General features: G+C 32.2%; 2 protein-coding genes across 2 annotated transcripts; both read left to right on the plus strand.

The window, feature by feature from the left end:
- Nucleotides 1-1,432: 1,432 nt before the first annotated feature.
- LOC107949925 (pectate lyase) lies at nt 1,433-4,324 on the plus strand. Its single transcript, XM_016884686.2, has 4 exons — nt 1,433-1,800; nt 2,742-3,393; nt 3,465-3,707; nt 3,913-4,324. Exons 1-4 carry the CDS (start codon nt 1,610-1,612, stop codon nt 4,129-4,131), a joined length of 1,305 nt encoding a protein of 434 aa, XP_016740175.2. The 5' UTR covers nt 1,433-1,609; the 3' UTR covers nt 4,132-4,324.
- A 4,290-nt stretch (nt 4,325-8,614) lies between these two features.
- LOC107949840 (tRNase Z TRZ1) lies at nt 8,615-11,789 on the plus strand. Its single transcript, XM_016884614.2, has 8 exons — nt 8,615-8,997; nt 9,484-9,646; nt 9,747-9,817; nt 9,917-10,012; nt 10,444-10,557; nt 11,085-11,153; nt 11,276-11,350; nt 11,508-11,789. The coding sequence occupies exons 1-8, from the start codon at nt 8,758-8,760 to the stop codon at nt 11,580-11,582; spliced, it is 903 nt and encodes a 300-aa protein (XP_016740103.1). The 5' UTR covers nt 8,615-8,757; the 3' UTR covers nt 11,583-11,789.
- Nucleotides 11,790-15,352: the final 3,563 nt, after the last annotated feature.

The raw sequence follows: 15,352 nt of genomic DNA on the forward strand, positions 1-15,352 counted from the left end.
GAATCTCTTCTTTTTGGAAACCCAGAATTTGTATGGATTCTCTTCACTTAACTGTGCATGCTTTCATTCAGTCTTACAACCATCTTTGCATGTGTTTCTTTACCTTTTACAATATTTTAAGTTTTTTTTTTTTGATATATAACTTAACACATAAATCGGTACTTAAATTATATCATTTTTTCTCATATTAGTACCTAAAGTTTTTTTGGTTGCAAGTGATACCTAAACTATATTTTCTCAAATTGATACCTCTATTTGTTCAATCATTACTTAAACCGTTACGTATATTTTTAAAAAAAATCTTCTCTTTTATATTATTTTTTCTTTCTTCAAAACTAGATCGATGGTTGAACTGGTTTGGCCACCAATTCTTGGTTTGACCAGCTTCAAGTTTGATCATATAAATTATTAAAAATTCATAAAATAAAAAAATATTTAAAAATAAAGAAAATCAGTTCAATTGGTTTTTTTAGCTTGATTCAATCGATCTATATCAGTTCGCGAATCAATCAATTCAACCTCTATCTTTGGACTAGTACTCTAATTAGTTCCTGGTCCAGTTGGTACAATTCTAAAAACATTGGTTTTGATCAATGAAATAATTTTTTTTGATCTCATTAGGTAGAGCAAGCAGACAGTGAAGCTTAAAAGCAAGATAAGTCACAAGCGCCTAAATCTCGAGAGGGCAAATTTCGAGCATCGTTAATATTTTCAGACATTATAAAAGGAAAAAGAAAGGAAAATTTAAAAAAATTATATTTTTTAAGTTTATATGATATGAAAATTTATTATTAGCTGTAATTTTTTTAACATATATAAAATTTTAGTGTAAAATGGGTGACATAAGAATAAGGTACCACTTAAGACAAAAAGAAGTTTAGGTATTAACTTAAGAAAATATGAATAATTTGAGTACTAATTTGTGGGTTAAGCCTTTTTTTTAAATGAATTTAACTATTTGATTAATGGAGGTACCAATTTAGGGGGAAAAAAGTAGTTTAAGTATCACTCGTAACAAAAAAAAAAAAACTTTAAGTACCAAGATGAAAAAAAAGAGAATATAATTTAAGTACTAATTTGTGGATTAAACCTTAAAAGATCTACGAAATAGAAATTTTTTAATAAATATTTTTATAAAAATAATAGATAAACGAAGCAAAAGTAAAATGAATTAGATTTTGAAAGAAACAATGAAAATGTAAAATCATTAGTTTTCTGTTTTGGTAAAATAAAATGGTAATATGCATGGCATAAGTTGAGAATGTGAGTAGAAACCTCAAAAGTTGTAAATACCACAAAAGGGGGAGAAATGTAAGAAAGAGACCAAAATCTGACCAAGAATGGGAAGTGGTTTCCATTATTTCCCTCACAACGTCTCATTTTGGGATCTCATTCACTTGTATTTAAAACAAACCCTTGGAATATGAATTCCAAACCTCTAATTGTCTTCAATCCTTAGAAACAAAAAAAAAACAACAACAACAACAAGACCCTACGTGCAAACCCACTCCATTCTTCTTTACGTAGGGTTAAAAAAATATACCTTGAAATTTCCCAAAAAATAAAAAATAAAAAAGAGAGTGAAAAGTAGGTTATTAAAAAAAAAACGATGACTATGAAAGTTGTTAAGATTGTATTGTTTCTGGGGCTAATTGTATATAGTCCCATAGTTAAAGGTAACATTGGTCATTTTGATGAAGTGTGGCAAGAACGAGCTGAAAATGCAAAGAAAGGTGCCTTCAAAGCCTACAATCCTAATCCCGAAAATGTAACCAGTGATTTCAACCGCGAAACTGAGAAGTAAGTTCTTTCTAAAATAATTTCTTCATTTCTTAATATGTGATTACTAATGAGTAAAAGAAGAAAACTAGTGATAGACTTTATTTTATAAATCTTCCATTATTTTTTTATTATTCAACCATAAGAAATAAGTTATTCTTCATTTACATATTATCCAATAAACATATGATTTCTTTGTATTCCCTTTGGATTATGACTTATTTGGCCCGCTAACTTTATAAAACAAAATTCATTTTTATCTCTCATTTAGTTTTTCACCTATTTTAACCCTTGAACTTGCATTGTTTTGTTTGGTGAAGGTTGATGTTCTATGGTTTTTTGGTGTTTCCCATTCTTTTCTTTCTTCGTTTTTTTGGTGCTTGAAGTTATTTTTGGGTTGTCCTTCATGTTTGATTTTTAAGGATGATTTTTTGGGTGTTTATTGTGGAAAAAAAGAGTTAATGTTAATAATTAATTAATTTTTTTAAAAAAATAATTTTTATATTTTTATACCTTTTTTATTAATTTTTAAATTTTAAACACTTTTTATAAATTTTTTGAATTTTTAAATTTTAAAAATTTAATTAATTAATTATTGATGTGGCATCCAAGTGGTGATCCACATATATGTCACGTCAGTAAAGTTAACAAGTGTTAATTTTTATATTCATTTTGGGGTGGTTTGATAAATAACATAAGTTTAAAGGTTAAAAAAGGCGAAAAATATATAAAGGGCTAAAATAAAATTTCCTTTTTATAGTTGAAGAACAAATAAGTCGTTGTGATTTCGTTTTTATTAAAAAATCCAACCAAGATGTTAAATTATTATCACGTCTAATAAATCATTAGTTGAACATGTCAAACACGGTTCAAAAGTACAGTATAGATACTTCTTTTTTCCATTAAAATAAAAAATATTTGTAAAGAACATACAAAATATGAAAGATTAATTTATGATGCAGGGTGTTGGAAGGTCAGAATAACACAAGGAGAGGACTATATAAACACCATGGTCCATGCCTAGCCACTAACCCTATTGACAGATGCTGGAGATGTGATCCAAACTGGGCTAAAGACCGCAAGAAGCTAGTTAACTGTGTCCTAGGATTCGGCCGCAAAACCACCGGAGGCAAGGCAGGTCGATATTATGTTGTAACAGATCCGTCGGACAACGATATGGTAAACCCTAAACCCGGAACCTTACGGCATGCAGTGATCCAAAAAGAACCTCTTTGGATCATATTTGCTCATCACATGGTGATTAGGTTAAACCAAGAGCTGATTATGGCTGGTGACAAGACCATAGACGGTCGAGGATTTCAAATTCACATTGTGGGTGGTGCTCAAATCACATTGCAGTTCATTAATAATGTTATCATCCATGGCCTTCACATTCGTAATTCGGTACAAGCTCATGGTGGCATGATACGAGACTCCGTTGATCATTACGGTCAACGTACGATGAGTGACGGTGATGGAATCACGATATTTGGATCCCACAATATTTGGATCGATCACCTTTCTATGTCCAAGTGCTACGATGGATTAATCGATATTCTTATGGCGTCTACGGCCATTACCATCTCTAACTGCCATTTTACTAATCATAACGATGTAAGTTTCTACATTTTCAAATCAACAATCAGAACAACATAACTGGAAAATCTAAAATTAAAATGTTACAGGTCTTCCTGTTTGGAAGTAGTGATAGCTTCTCAGATGATCAAATCATGCAAGTAACGGTTGCTTTCAACCATTTTGGCAAAGGATTGGTGCAAAGGATGCCAAGGGTCCGATGGGGATTCGTTCATGTCGTCAACAATGACTACACTCATTGGCTAATGTATGCCATTGGTGGTAGCAAAAACCCTACCATCCTAAGTGAGGGCAACCGATTCATTGCTCCTCCAGACAAACGCGCTAAAGAGGTAAAAAAATCCCTGCCCAACACTCACCTTTTTCTTAAATCTTCCATGTTTGTCTTAGTGTCCATGTTCAAGTTCATGGCTACCCCTTGTTTTCTCTTTGGGAATGCAGTGTGTGTCAACACTCACTTTTAAGTTCCAAGTAAAATAGGATGAAACCCAGTTTCAGATCTAGAAATGCATGTGATATGGTATTTGTATTGTGTAGATTACCAAGAGGGAGTATTCACCAGAGAGTGTATGGAAGTCATGGAAGTGGAAATCTGTGAATGATCTGATGATGAATGGGGCCTTCTTTGTTGAATCTGGGGGACCAATTAGTAGGGGAAACGAGAAAGACGTGATCAATGCAAAGACAGGAGCTTCTGCAGGCAGGCTAACACGCTTTGCAGGGGCTCTCAACTGCGTCGAACACAAACCCTGTTGATCAGCAATTCTGCATTACTGTATAGAGACATAAATTGTAGCGTCAGAGAGGAAGTGTCCTCATCATTGTAGTCTTATGCTTAAATTTAGGGTTGCTTTCGTGCAAAAAAAATTTCCAAAAACAGAGAAGAATATGTATTTTTTTTTTTGTAAGCCATTGATATTTTATTGAAGTGAAAGCCAAAGTACGACCACATAGCAGTGAAAATCAACAACATACTACATTTATTGAAATTCTCAAGTCCCCCAACAATCTCCAACTAAGACACCCAATCCTATGGGTATTTTAGTTATCCATTTCTGGACTGTTTTTTTTCAATAATATTGTGTTGAACAAAAAATTATAAATTCTCTTAAAAGCAAAATGTATCTTACTACATTCATTTAATATAACACATGACTTTAAATGTAGATCCGAGATAGAAATAATTAAGGATAATGTGTAAATTTGTCGCTATACTTGAAATGATTTAAAATTTATCAATATATTTTAAAATAAATTACACCAACAGTCACTCAATTTTGGGTAGCTGACAAAATAATCACCTAAGTTTCATTTTAGTCACTCAACTTTGAAAAAATAAAAAAACAGTGCACTAACGTTATTGAAAAGTGACAAATCAATCGCTCATTAACATTTTCCGTCACAGGCTCAACGGGATAGCTGAGGTGGCCAGTTAACTAGCTGATGTAGCCAATTAACGTTAACTTGCCACGATAAACTAGTAGTCAAAGGGTAAAAAAGAAAAGAAAAGATGATTAGTCCTTCTCTGTCAAAAAGAAAAGAAAAGATGATTAGTCCTTCTGTCTCTTTTTTCTTTTTCTTCTCATCCTTCTCTTCATCTTCTTCTCCCTCAACTTCTTTCTTCTAATACTTTCTTCTTCTTTTTTCTTGTTCTTCTCTCCTTTCTCTTCATCTTCTTTCTCCCTCAACCTCGTCTTTTACCATCTCCTAAATTTGGGTCTCTTTCTTTCAATCTGAATGTGCTCCTACCTACAGTTGTGATGCAAGGTGTTTAACTAATAAAACAGTGAAACACAGCTATGTAAAACCAGAAGACATTGTAATGAAAAATGGCATGAGAAAGGCTACCAAGGGACCCATCGGCTTTTCATGTTCCCTGCAAAGCATTCAATAACAACAATGCCACCCACAACGCCAGTGGAATGAAAATTCACAATCATCTCATTTCAGGACCTTTCTATTACATTATGATAAAATTTACAAACAGCTAAAAAAATTGAGCTACTGGCTGCTGGGGATGCAGGAAGAATACAATGTACTGCAGCTACAAGAAAGCAATTCAGTAGGCACTCATGTACCAGGGTATTTGAGGCTCACATGATGGAATCCATTTTGGTTCTCGAGAACCAAGCCAACCAGTTTTCAGCTTGGTTTCAACCATTGCAAATACAACTTTTGCTGGCTTCTTCTTCAGCTTTAACCTACCAATATCTTCTTTTACACCTTTTTTTTTCAAGGACTAATTCCTGGGACAAGAGGGACAACAGGCTTGGGTGTCTTTATTTTCTCTACCATTATAGCTTGAGTGGTTAGAACTACCCCAACAACAGAGACAGAACTTTGTAAGGCACACCTTGAGACTCGACAAGGATCTATAATTCTCGCATTGATTAGATCTTCATATCTTCCTGACATTGCATTGTAGCCAATTTTCTAATCGAGCTTTCTAGTCTTCTCCACTATAATTTCTCTGTCAACACATGCATTAGTTGCAATTACTTTTGAAGTTGCAAGGAGTGCTTACAGTCCATCAGACAAAAATGTCAAAATTTAATCCAGTGATCAATCTAATAAGACCAAAAAGATAATGAAAAATCAATAGACAATAACTTCTCAATACATACAAATAGATGGTTGACTCCAAAATAAAGTTGTCTCAAGGAATCACATACTTTTGCTATAATATCAGCACTAATCTGTTCATCTGAATCTTCCATTGAATTGTTTATTGTGTGAATCTACTTTGACAAATGTATATAAGTTGCACCACCACTAGGTACTATCCCTTCTGATACGATCCGCCTCGGTATTGAGTCGTGTCGTATTTGAGTTGCTCGATCGTCGACGAGGAAGTTTCGTTCAGTTTCGTTCAGTTTCGAAAATGGATGAATTTTGGTTAAGTATGGAATTGTATGTTGGAATAAGTTCAAGGTGGCTAAAAAGATAGATGAATTTTAGATGGAATAACTTTGGATGGGCTCGGTTTGACAAATAAGTAGGATAGAAAAAATAAGTGATGGAGATGAATAATAGAACTTAAACATCAAGAAAGATTCGATATTATAACGAGTATCGCCCCAAATCTTATATAGTTTAAGGTTACAGTTGGGAATAGGTTGATGGACCTCGACCCGTTACTTAGCAGAGTAGGAACCGAAGGTATATTTAGATGGATGAACGCTACACCAGAGTTGGTGATAAGTTTAGAAACAAGTTCAGGATGACGCCACTAGCTCGCTAGATAAGTCACTCGAGACTCGTACGAAATTGGAGAGGAAGTTAACCTCACAGAAACAAAGTTTCATTAAACAAATTGACAAAAAATTTAGCAAAAGTCTAAAAGTCCTTTACAAAGGTTGATTTCATCTATTTATAGTGCTAAAATAGGCTAGTCGAATGGTCACAAACATTCAACTTAATGTGCCATTTAAAAACTAAAATAAAACTCAAGTCTTTTCACATTCTTGAGCCAAATAACTCCATTCTTGAATTCACTTCAATTCAGCTGAATGAATGACTTTAATTGCTTGAAAAATGACTCTTGAGTTAGCCATTGGCCAGCCGAATAGACACCAACTTATTAACCAGCTCCTTAATGGTGTCTGAATGCTTGAATTAACTTTTGAAATGGCAAAAACGGGCTGGTAGTTTAAAAGGTTGCTACCAAAATTAAATAGATGATATAATGCTCCTTAAGACCTCCTTAAATGATGTATAAACCTCCTTTATAACAGCCCCTTTACTTTGTAACTGAAAATGACTTGAACAACCACTTTATTTAATTTGTAACAGTCTTGAATTGTAACGGTTATAAGCTGAAGAGACACTTGCAATAAACACATTAGAATGAACTTATTAAACATATTTAAACACTAATTAAACATATCAAAGATAAATACTTAACTTAAATAAATGAGCTAAACATATGCATCAATTATTCCAGCAACTAGTTAATTAAAGAAGCATAAACTTAAACTCATGCATCAATAAATAATCCTAGTAACTAGATTAATTAAGAGCAACACTTATTAAATAAAGTTCAACAAAAACACTTATTAATTAAACTAAGATGAGTTGAATAAATGTCCAGCAACTAATTTATTAAACTAAGATGCTTAAATGCATTGTTTGAAATGCAAACTAAATGAGTTCCTTTATGCAAGACTTAATTTAATGATGCAGACTTAAACTAACATGTGAGTTACATAATGCATGACTTTATTAAATACAGAACACACAAAGTGCAAGTCTAAAACTAAAAATATGCAAACTTATTAATTTAAATAAAACTATATTAAATTAAAAAGTCCTTAAAAATATTGACCCAATAATCAATCAGGCCTATGAGATGTTTCATCTTGCACTTGGGCCCTTCAAGTTTAGGCCAATTCTGATGTCGGCGAGTTGTATCAAAACATGATGCGACCGGGTTTGCACCACCTTCATCCATGGCAGCAAATGTTGCATTCTTTGCATCTTTAATTCTTAGTTTATGGTCTTCAAGTTTTATCTCGGTATGTGCTCCTACCTACAGTTGTGATGCAAAGTGTTTAACAATTCTTAGTTTACGGTCTTCAAGTTCTATCGCAGAACAAAGCTCCTTCCATTTTCTCTTCTTCTTTTCCTCTTCTCCTCTATTTCTTCTCTTATTCTTCTTCTACTGTCCAAGACTCTTAAATGGGTTTAGGGTTAAAAAGGATTGTTTAAATGACAACTAGTCTACCGTTAAATGCCATGTCATTAAAAGGACTATTCTGTTATTTTTTCAAAGTTGAGTTACTGAAATGAAATCCAAGTGACTGTTTTGTCAACTACTCAAAATTAAGTGACTGTTGGTGTAATTTACCCTATATTTTACTTTGATTAGTATTTGTTACCGTACTTTTAAGTTAAAGTAAATTTATTATTACACTCTAACTATATATTTGGTTTTACATTTTTTTATTTGATTGAATTTTGCTATTAAAATTTGATTTAATTTTAATTTTAAAAAAATGAAGATAAAATTAAATTGAAAAATACTTTTAAAATTTATTTTAATAGCTAAAAATAATAATTAAGTAATTTTTAAAATTAAATTTAACTATATATTTGAGTTGAGTGATTTGAAATGTAATTTTAAATAAAATTAGGGATTATTGGTTGAATTTACTCGTAATAAAAACATTTTTAACGATAATTTTAAAAATATAATTTCTATTTTAATCCATTTAAAAGAATTTCACATTACTATTTTTTTATACTTTTCAGAAAAACAATATAAAATTATTCAATACCATAAAAAGAAAAAAAAAAAAAAACCCAAAAGCTTATTCAGCTTTGCGTTTCTTCCCAACTGAAGCCAAGCCAGTTCTTGTTTGTTCTTCGTCTTAAAACTTTCAAATGGATAAAAGGGGTGCAAAATCAAAGAGCCCAGAACCAGGAAACCAAGGAAACGATGAGAAAAAGAGCAAAAAGGGATTGGAAATTGAAGGGTACCGAGTGGAAGGGTTGTCAATAGGAGGGCATGAAACTTGCATTATTTTCCCCACTCTTAACTTAGCATTTGATATCGGTCGATGCCCACAACGTGCCCTTTCTCAAGATTTCCTTTTTATTTCTCATGGCCATATGGACCATATTGTTAGTTTTTTCCTTTCTCTCTTTCTCTTTCTTGTGTTCCTGTTCTTGCTTTTGGTAGTCTAATTATTGGTTTTCCTCTTTTTCTTTTATTGGATGCTGAATTGATAATAATATTAGAAAATCAGGTGATTACTGAAGAAATGTACTCTGCTTAAAGAATTTATTGTTTGAAGGTAGAATTGGAAGTTTCTTCTTATGAATCTCTGTTCTTAGGTACTTCAAATTGTGTAGATGTTTACGTTTTTTTTTTCAATGTGCTATTTTCTTCATATTAGGCTCTCGCCCCTTATTTTTTGTGTATTACTTTTGAATACATTCGTCAACCACTTATATTTATGAGAACCACTTATCGATTGTGAAACTCATACATATGAAGGGTGACTAAAGTTGTTTTGAAAAGTAATGAACATGAAAATAATCGCAGGGATCCTAAACCGATAAGCTTTGGTATGAAGAATAACGATATACTGTCTATTTGTTTAACAGGGTGGCCTGCCAATGTATGTCGCAACACGGGGTTTATATGGCATGAAGCCCCCAACAATTGTTGTACCTACTTGTATAAAAGAAGATGTAGAGAAACTCTTTGAGGTGCATAGAAAGATGGATCAATCAGAGCTTAAGCATAATTTAATCGGCTTGGATGTGGGTAATGTGCAACTTTTATTTAACTTTTAAGAGCTTATCCTTTTTAATCACTTCCTTTTGTATATATTTTCTTGTCAAATGCATATCATTTGTATTTGCAGGAGAAGAGTTTTTCTTGAGAAGGGATCTAAAAGTAAGAGCTTTTAGAACTTACCATGTCATACCGAGCCAGGTGAATAAATGCGGCCCTAGTATTTTTTGTTTTCGTATTCTTTTTCCTGGCTTCCTACTTGTCTTTACGCTTGACATTTGCATAGTGTAACTGTTGCAGGGTTATGTAGTTTATTCTGTAAAACAAAAACTTAAAGACGAGTACATGGGGCTTTCTGGAAATGAGATCAAGAACTTGAAGTCATCAGGTGTGGAGGTCTGTCTTGATTATCATGAGTACAACCTTTTTAAAATTCCACTGCTGGTTGATGGCCTTTTGCTTCTTTTACTGCTATACCTGATGCTTTCCTTTTTATATATTTTCTCCTTAACCGAAAACTTGTTTCCTTTTTCTTCTCTGTATTTACAAGAACCTGCTGAAGAGTTTAGTAATTTATTATCTCCCGTAGGTTTCATATTAAGTTGAATGTGCTTTCAAGAAGGAAAAAACCTGTTAATTTTATTCATTTTTCTTTATAAGATTTGCAGTACGTTTTCTTCTCCAGAACTTTATATATGATAATAATGGGTAAAATAACCAAAGTGGTTTTTTCAAAGGGGTTTTAACTAGTGTTTTTACTCGTTATTGTAGTCAAAAGTTCTCTTATAAAGCTTGCATATAACTTGGTTGACGTCATGCACTGGCAGATTACTTACACTACTACGACACCAGAAGTTGCCTTTACTGGAGATACAATGTCTGACTTCATAGTTGATGAAGCTAATTTAGATGTTTTGAGGGCAAAGATTCTTGTTGTGGAGGTGAGTTACTAAAATTCTTTTGTTGTGTTAGAAATGTTGGTTTGCTTTATTCTTATGAAGTCTCCTCAATAGCCATAGGGTACTCAAACATAGATTTCTATTGGAAAACCACTTTCATAAAAGCAACATTGAATTGTATAAATATTAAGCATAGGCTGCAAGTTTATCGTAATTATGCAATTCATGATTCTTATTTCAATGATATCCTGTTCAGAATCCTGCATGTATTAAATGGTTTTAGATTTTTAGTTTGACTTTGTGGATAGTGATGACTTCAATCATTTCCATCCCTTTTGTTGGGTGTGCTGATTCGCAGTGATAGCAAACCTGGCAGTAGTTTTCAAGAGTTAGTTAACCCCCTCCCCACCCGCAATATAGTCATTAAATGCCTTGGACTCTTGAAATTTTCATGTTAGCTCAAAGACAGAAGTCCAAAACAAAATGCAGTTTAGCTTTTGAGCCAAATAGGAGATGTATTTTAGTTTCAAAGATTTCGGGAATGATTATTACTAGGTTTTCTTTTGCAGAGCACATTTGTAGATAACTCAGTATCGGTTGAGCATGCCAGAGATTATGGACACGTTCATCTGTCTGAGGTAAAACTTCCCCACTCTAGAAATCGTCTTTTATTTTATGCATACGAAAACTGTATCTGTTCAGGTTTCGATTCCTAACCCTGTTTTTTTTTTTCTTGTCTTTTTAACGGATTGGACTTTAGATAATTAATTACGCGGACAAGTTCAAAAACAGAGCAATTCTTTTGATTCACTTCTCAGCTCGGTATGCATTAGAGGTATGTCCAGGCTGATCCAGTTCTGGTGTATGTGGTTCATTTTATCTGCGACCTTTGATAATAATTCGAAGGGACTCAAATCATAGTCTTAAATGATACCTTAGTATGTGTTACCTGGTGGGCTTAAGAAGCTAATTTGTCATTGCTGTCCTGACAGACTATCCAGGAAGCAATTGCGGCGCTGCCTTCACCTCTGGCTGGCCGAGTTTTTGCACTTACAGAAGGTTTCTAAAGGAATGGGGTTGAAGATAAGATTTGTGTTGTTGTTCAGGTGATCCATAATTTTCTGTAACAAAACTTGAAGCTTAGTTTATTTGATTTTAGAGATAGTGTCGAAAAGATGTGGGATTGAACTCCCAACATTTGCTACTCCTTCTAACCCTGCGCTAAGGTTTTCTTTGTAAAAAAAAATATATATATATTACTGTGTTTTTTTTTATCACCCAACTCCAAAATTTAGTCACTAACGATATTGACATTTATTTATTTTTTGTCACTCATTTGTTAATTGATTAACTGGAAGCTGACCTTGTAATTTTTATTAGCATAATAATAAATTTAATTTTCCAACTTTATAGATTTTACCAATTGAGTCTTAATTAAAAAAAAACAATAAATTTATCTTATATCAATTTAGTCTTAATTTTTAAAATTAAAAAGTTAAAAAAAACTTTTAAAATAGAAAATTATGAAAAATATATATATTTTTAAATATAAAAATTTTATAATTTTTAAAAATTATATAAATATTTTCTATTTTTTCTGTGACTCTAGAACTACACTCTCACTTGTGCTTTTTATTTTAGATTTTTGGTCAATATATTCTTGATGAATGTTATATATATCATAAACATCTATTATATTTGCATACATTACAAGCTAGAATATTTATTGGAAATTTTGAACAATTAATTATTTTAATAGATTAGATCTTTTAATCTTTAAATTAATAACATTTTTACTTTGTGACATAAAGTTAGAATTATTTGAATATAATTGTTCAAAAATTTATAAATGATTAAATTTTATTAAATATAACAATAACTATTATAAGTTATTAAATATTTCTTTTGTTGCGTGGTGTTATTTAAAAACATATATTATGATATGTGTTAACCGTGGAGGAGTCAGGAAATTTAGATTGTAAGTTAAATTTTTTTTAAATTAAAATATTTATTAAAGTCATTTAACTAATGTATAATTTTTTTCTTGTTTTTCCTCTACTTCACTAGTAGAGTTTCTTTAATCTTTTTTTTCATTTTTGTTAAACATTTAGAACAAATAAACCTCAGCCTTAAATACATAAAGGTGTTCATGAAGCCAACATACAATTAGTAATTTTTGCTCACAAAAATAAAAATCATTTAAGTGTTTTTTGGTGCCATGAGAATGCAATATATCAATTTTCAAATACAAGATTTACAATAATCATACTAGCAACAACAAATTCTAAATAAAAATGCTAATTTTTTTAATCAATATTCAAAAAATTAAAGATTATAAATACAATCAATCCTAATTTCTTTAATGATTTGTATTAATTAACTTCTAAAAACTATTACCTAATTACAATCTTAGGAATTTTAGACAAAATCAATATCAGAAAATCATTCAATAAATTAAAAACTAAATGTTGCATAAAAATCCTAATCTATCACAAGAAAAGCTTGTAACCTCCTCAACCCGACCTACACATTAGGCTCGAATTCGGAAGACTACATTGGCCACCGAAATGACTCGGTAAGCTAACGGTGTTTATAAAATAGTCATTTTAAAACATTTGTTTATCTTAGAAGAAAACTGAGCCTATTTTCAGAAAAATCCATGAGTTAACTAAAAACTGATTAAGTTTAGCATTTTTCTTGTAACCGTGATTACCTTTGAAAACTTAACTAATTCCTAATTTATTTATTACTTAAAATCTAGTTATTAACCATTAGCGAAAAAGTGATATTCAATTTAGTTTTAAATAAGTTAAATCAAAATTATTTAATGCATAACCAAATCTAATTCCATGTTCTAAATTCAAATTAAAAATCACGCATGTTAAACAATCCCTAAACATAAGTTCTATGCCACAATATAAATAAAACAATACAGTTTCGAAATAACAAGAATTATATAAATAAACTTAATAATACTTTTATATAAATAAAACGATTTCGAGCCCTCTGTATGTTGTGTCCGCGTCCTAACCTGGTGGGTTATCTGTAAGGATGGAAATTAAAAGGGGAGTGAGCTATGAAGCTCAGTGTGAGTCCGATCACAAGTAAACTAGTGTAGATTAATAAACCAATAATAATAGTTTTCAGTTCAATAGCATACGTATAGTATAACAGGAATTGATAGTTCATTCAAGCATGCTTATGAGTGTCAATGCAATGCAATTTCAGTTTATTAGAAAAGATCCTACCCCACCATTACACTCCAAAGTAAGAGTTCCCCAAAACTCTTTTATCCCGACACTCTAATTTGTGGATGAACCACCAGTGTTTGCAGATGAACTGCCAGTAGGTTATGGATGCACAACATATTTGCAAATAAGAGCTGGCAATAAGTTTATGGATAAACCATCAGTGTTTGCAAATAAACTGCCAGTAGGTTATGAATACACAACGTATTTGTAGATAAAAGATGCTAGTAAATTCGTGGATAAACCATCAGTGTTTGCAGATTATTAAACTGCTAGTACTTCCTCATTTCAATCATCCCACCCAATGCAATTCAGTGTGACATGCTAGTAACAAGACAATACAGAACCAGTAGACATGCTAATATGTATTCGGTTCAATAGTAACAGTAGGCATGTTTAACATGTATTCGGTTCAATAGTGACAGTAGACATGCAACTAGTAATACAGTGGTAAGAATAACACTATCAGTTCATCAGAAAAACAATGACAATAGATATGAAATATTCACATATAATCACTAAACAGTAGCAGTTCAATCATCAAATAACATATATTAGCATGTTCATAATATCAGGGACTCAATCGAGTGAATAAAATTTTTAGAAACAGTTCGGGGATTATACAGGGACTAAACTGGATGGTTCACAAAATTTTGGGCAAAACTGTAAAACAGGGGTTACACAACCGTGTGAGAGGCTATAGGCCGTATGAGAGGGTTACACAGCCGTGTGTCCAGACTGTGTAACAGACTGTGGCAGTGTGACAAGTGTAAAAATTAACCTACAAGGGAGACACGGCTGTGTGGCAAGCCGTGTGGAAGGGTTTTGGCCATGTGGTTCATGAATTAACCTAAGGTTTCTAGGGCACATGGCCGTGTGGGGGCCATGTGGTCTACCTATGTTGTCCACATGCCCATATGAGAGACCATGTGGCCCTAATACTAGGCACGGTTGCCCCGATTCACTTGTAAAAGAACACACACATTTCACTGAGAGCCCGATCGACGTTCTTTACGGTCAAATCTGATTCAATGCACCTAAAACATGTCCTTCAAATGAAATTTATACATGAGTTAACGATTGGTTTCAAGATTTGTCAAAGATTTTCGAAATATTCGGTAAAAACCGAAAAATATTTAGTAATCGAATTGAAAGATTTATGTGGATCGGTGCTATTGCGGTATTTACAAATTCTAATAATTGAAACAAATGCACTTACCGAACTTTGGAGAAATTACGGATACTAATGATGATAAATTTGACAACCAATAAAAACATGAGTAAACAAAGAATGTTTTGATTTCGAGGCAACCAAAAATAATTAACAACAATGGAATAAAAATATGATGAAAAGAAAAGGAAAAGAAAAGAAATAAGGAATAGGGGGAGAGAACAGAAATTCTAATAGGGATTAAAGATAAAACAAGAAGCCAAATCTAATTAGGAAAATATGGCTAAATACCTAGGGTTTTGGAAACCCTAGGGGCGGCATGGCAATTTAACCAATTTTGGCCAGAATAAAAAATAAATGAAAAGGGAAGAGTGTGGCTCAAACTTGGGTTAATGGGAAAGGAATCTTGCTCTTAACC

Source organism: Gossypium hirsutum, chromosome D03 (assembly GCF_007990345.1).
Source record: "Gossypium hirsutum isolate 1008001.06 chromosome D03, Gossypium_hirsutum_v2.1, whole genome shotgun sequence".
In the NCBI taxonomy this organism is placed as follows: Eukaryota; Viridiplantae; Streptophyta; class Magnoliopsida; order Malvales; family Malvaceae; genus Gossypium; species Gossypium hirsutum.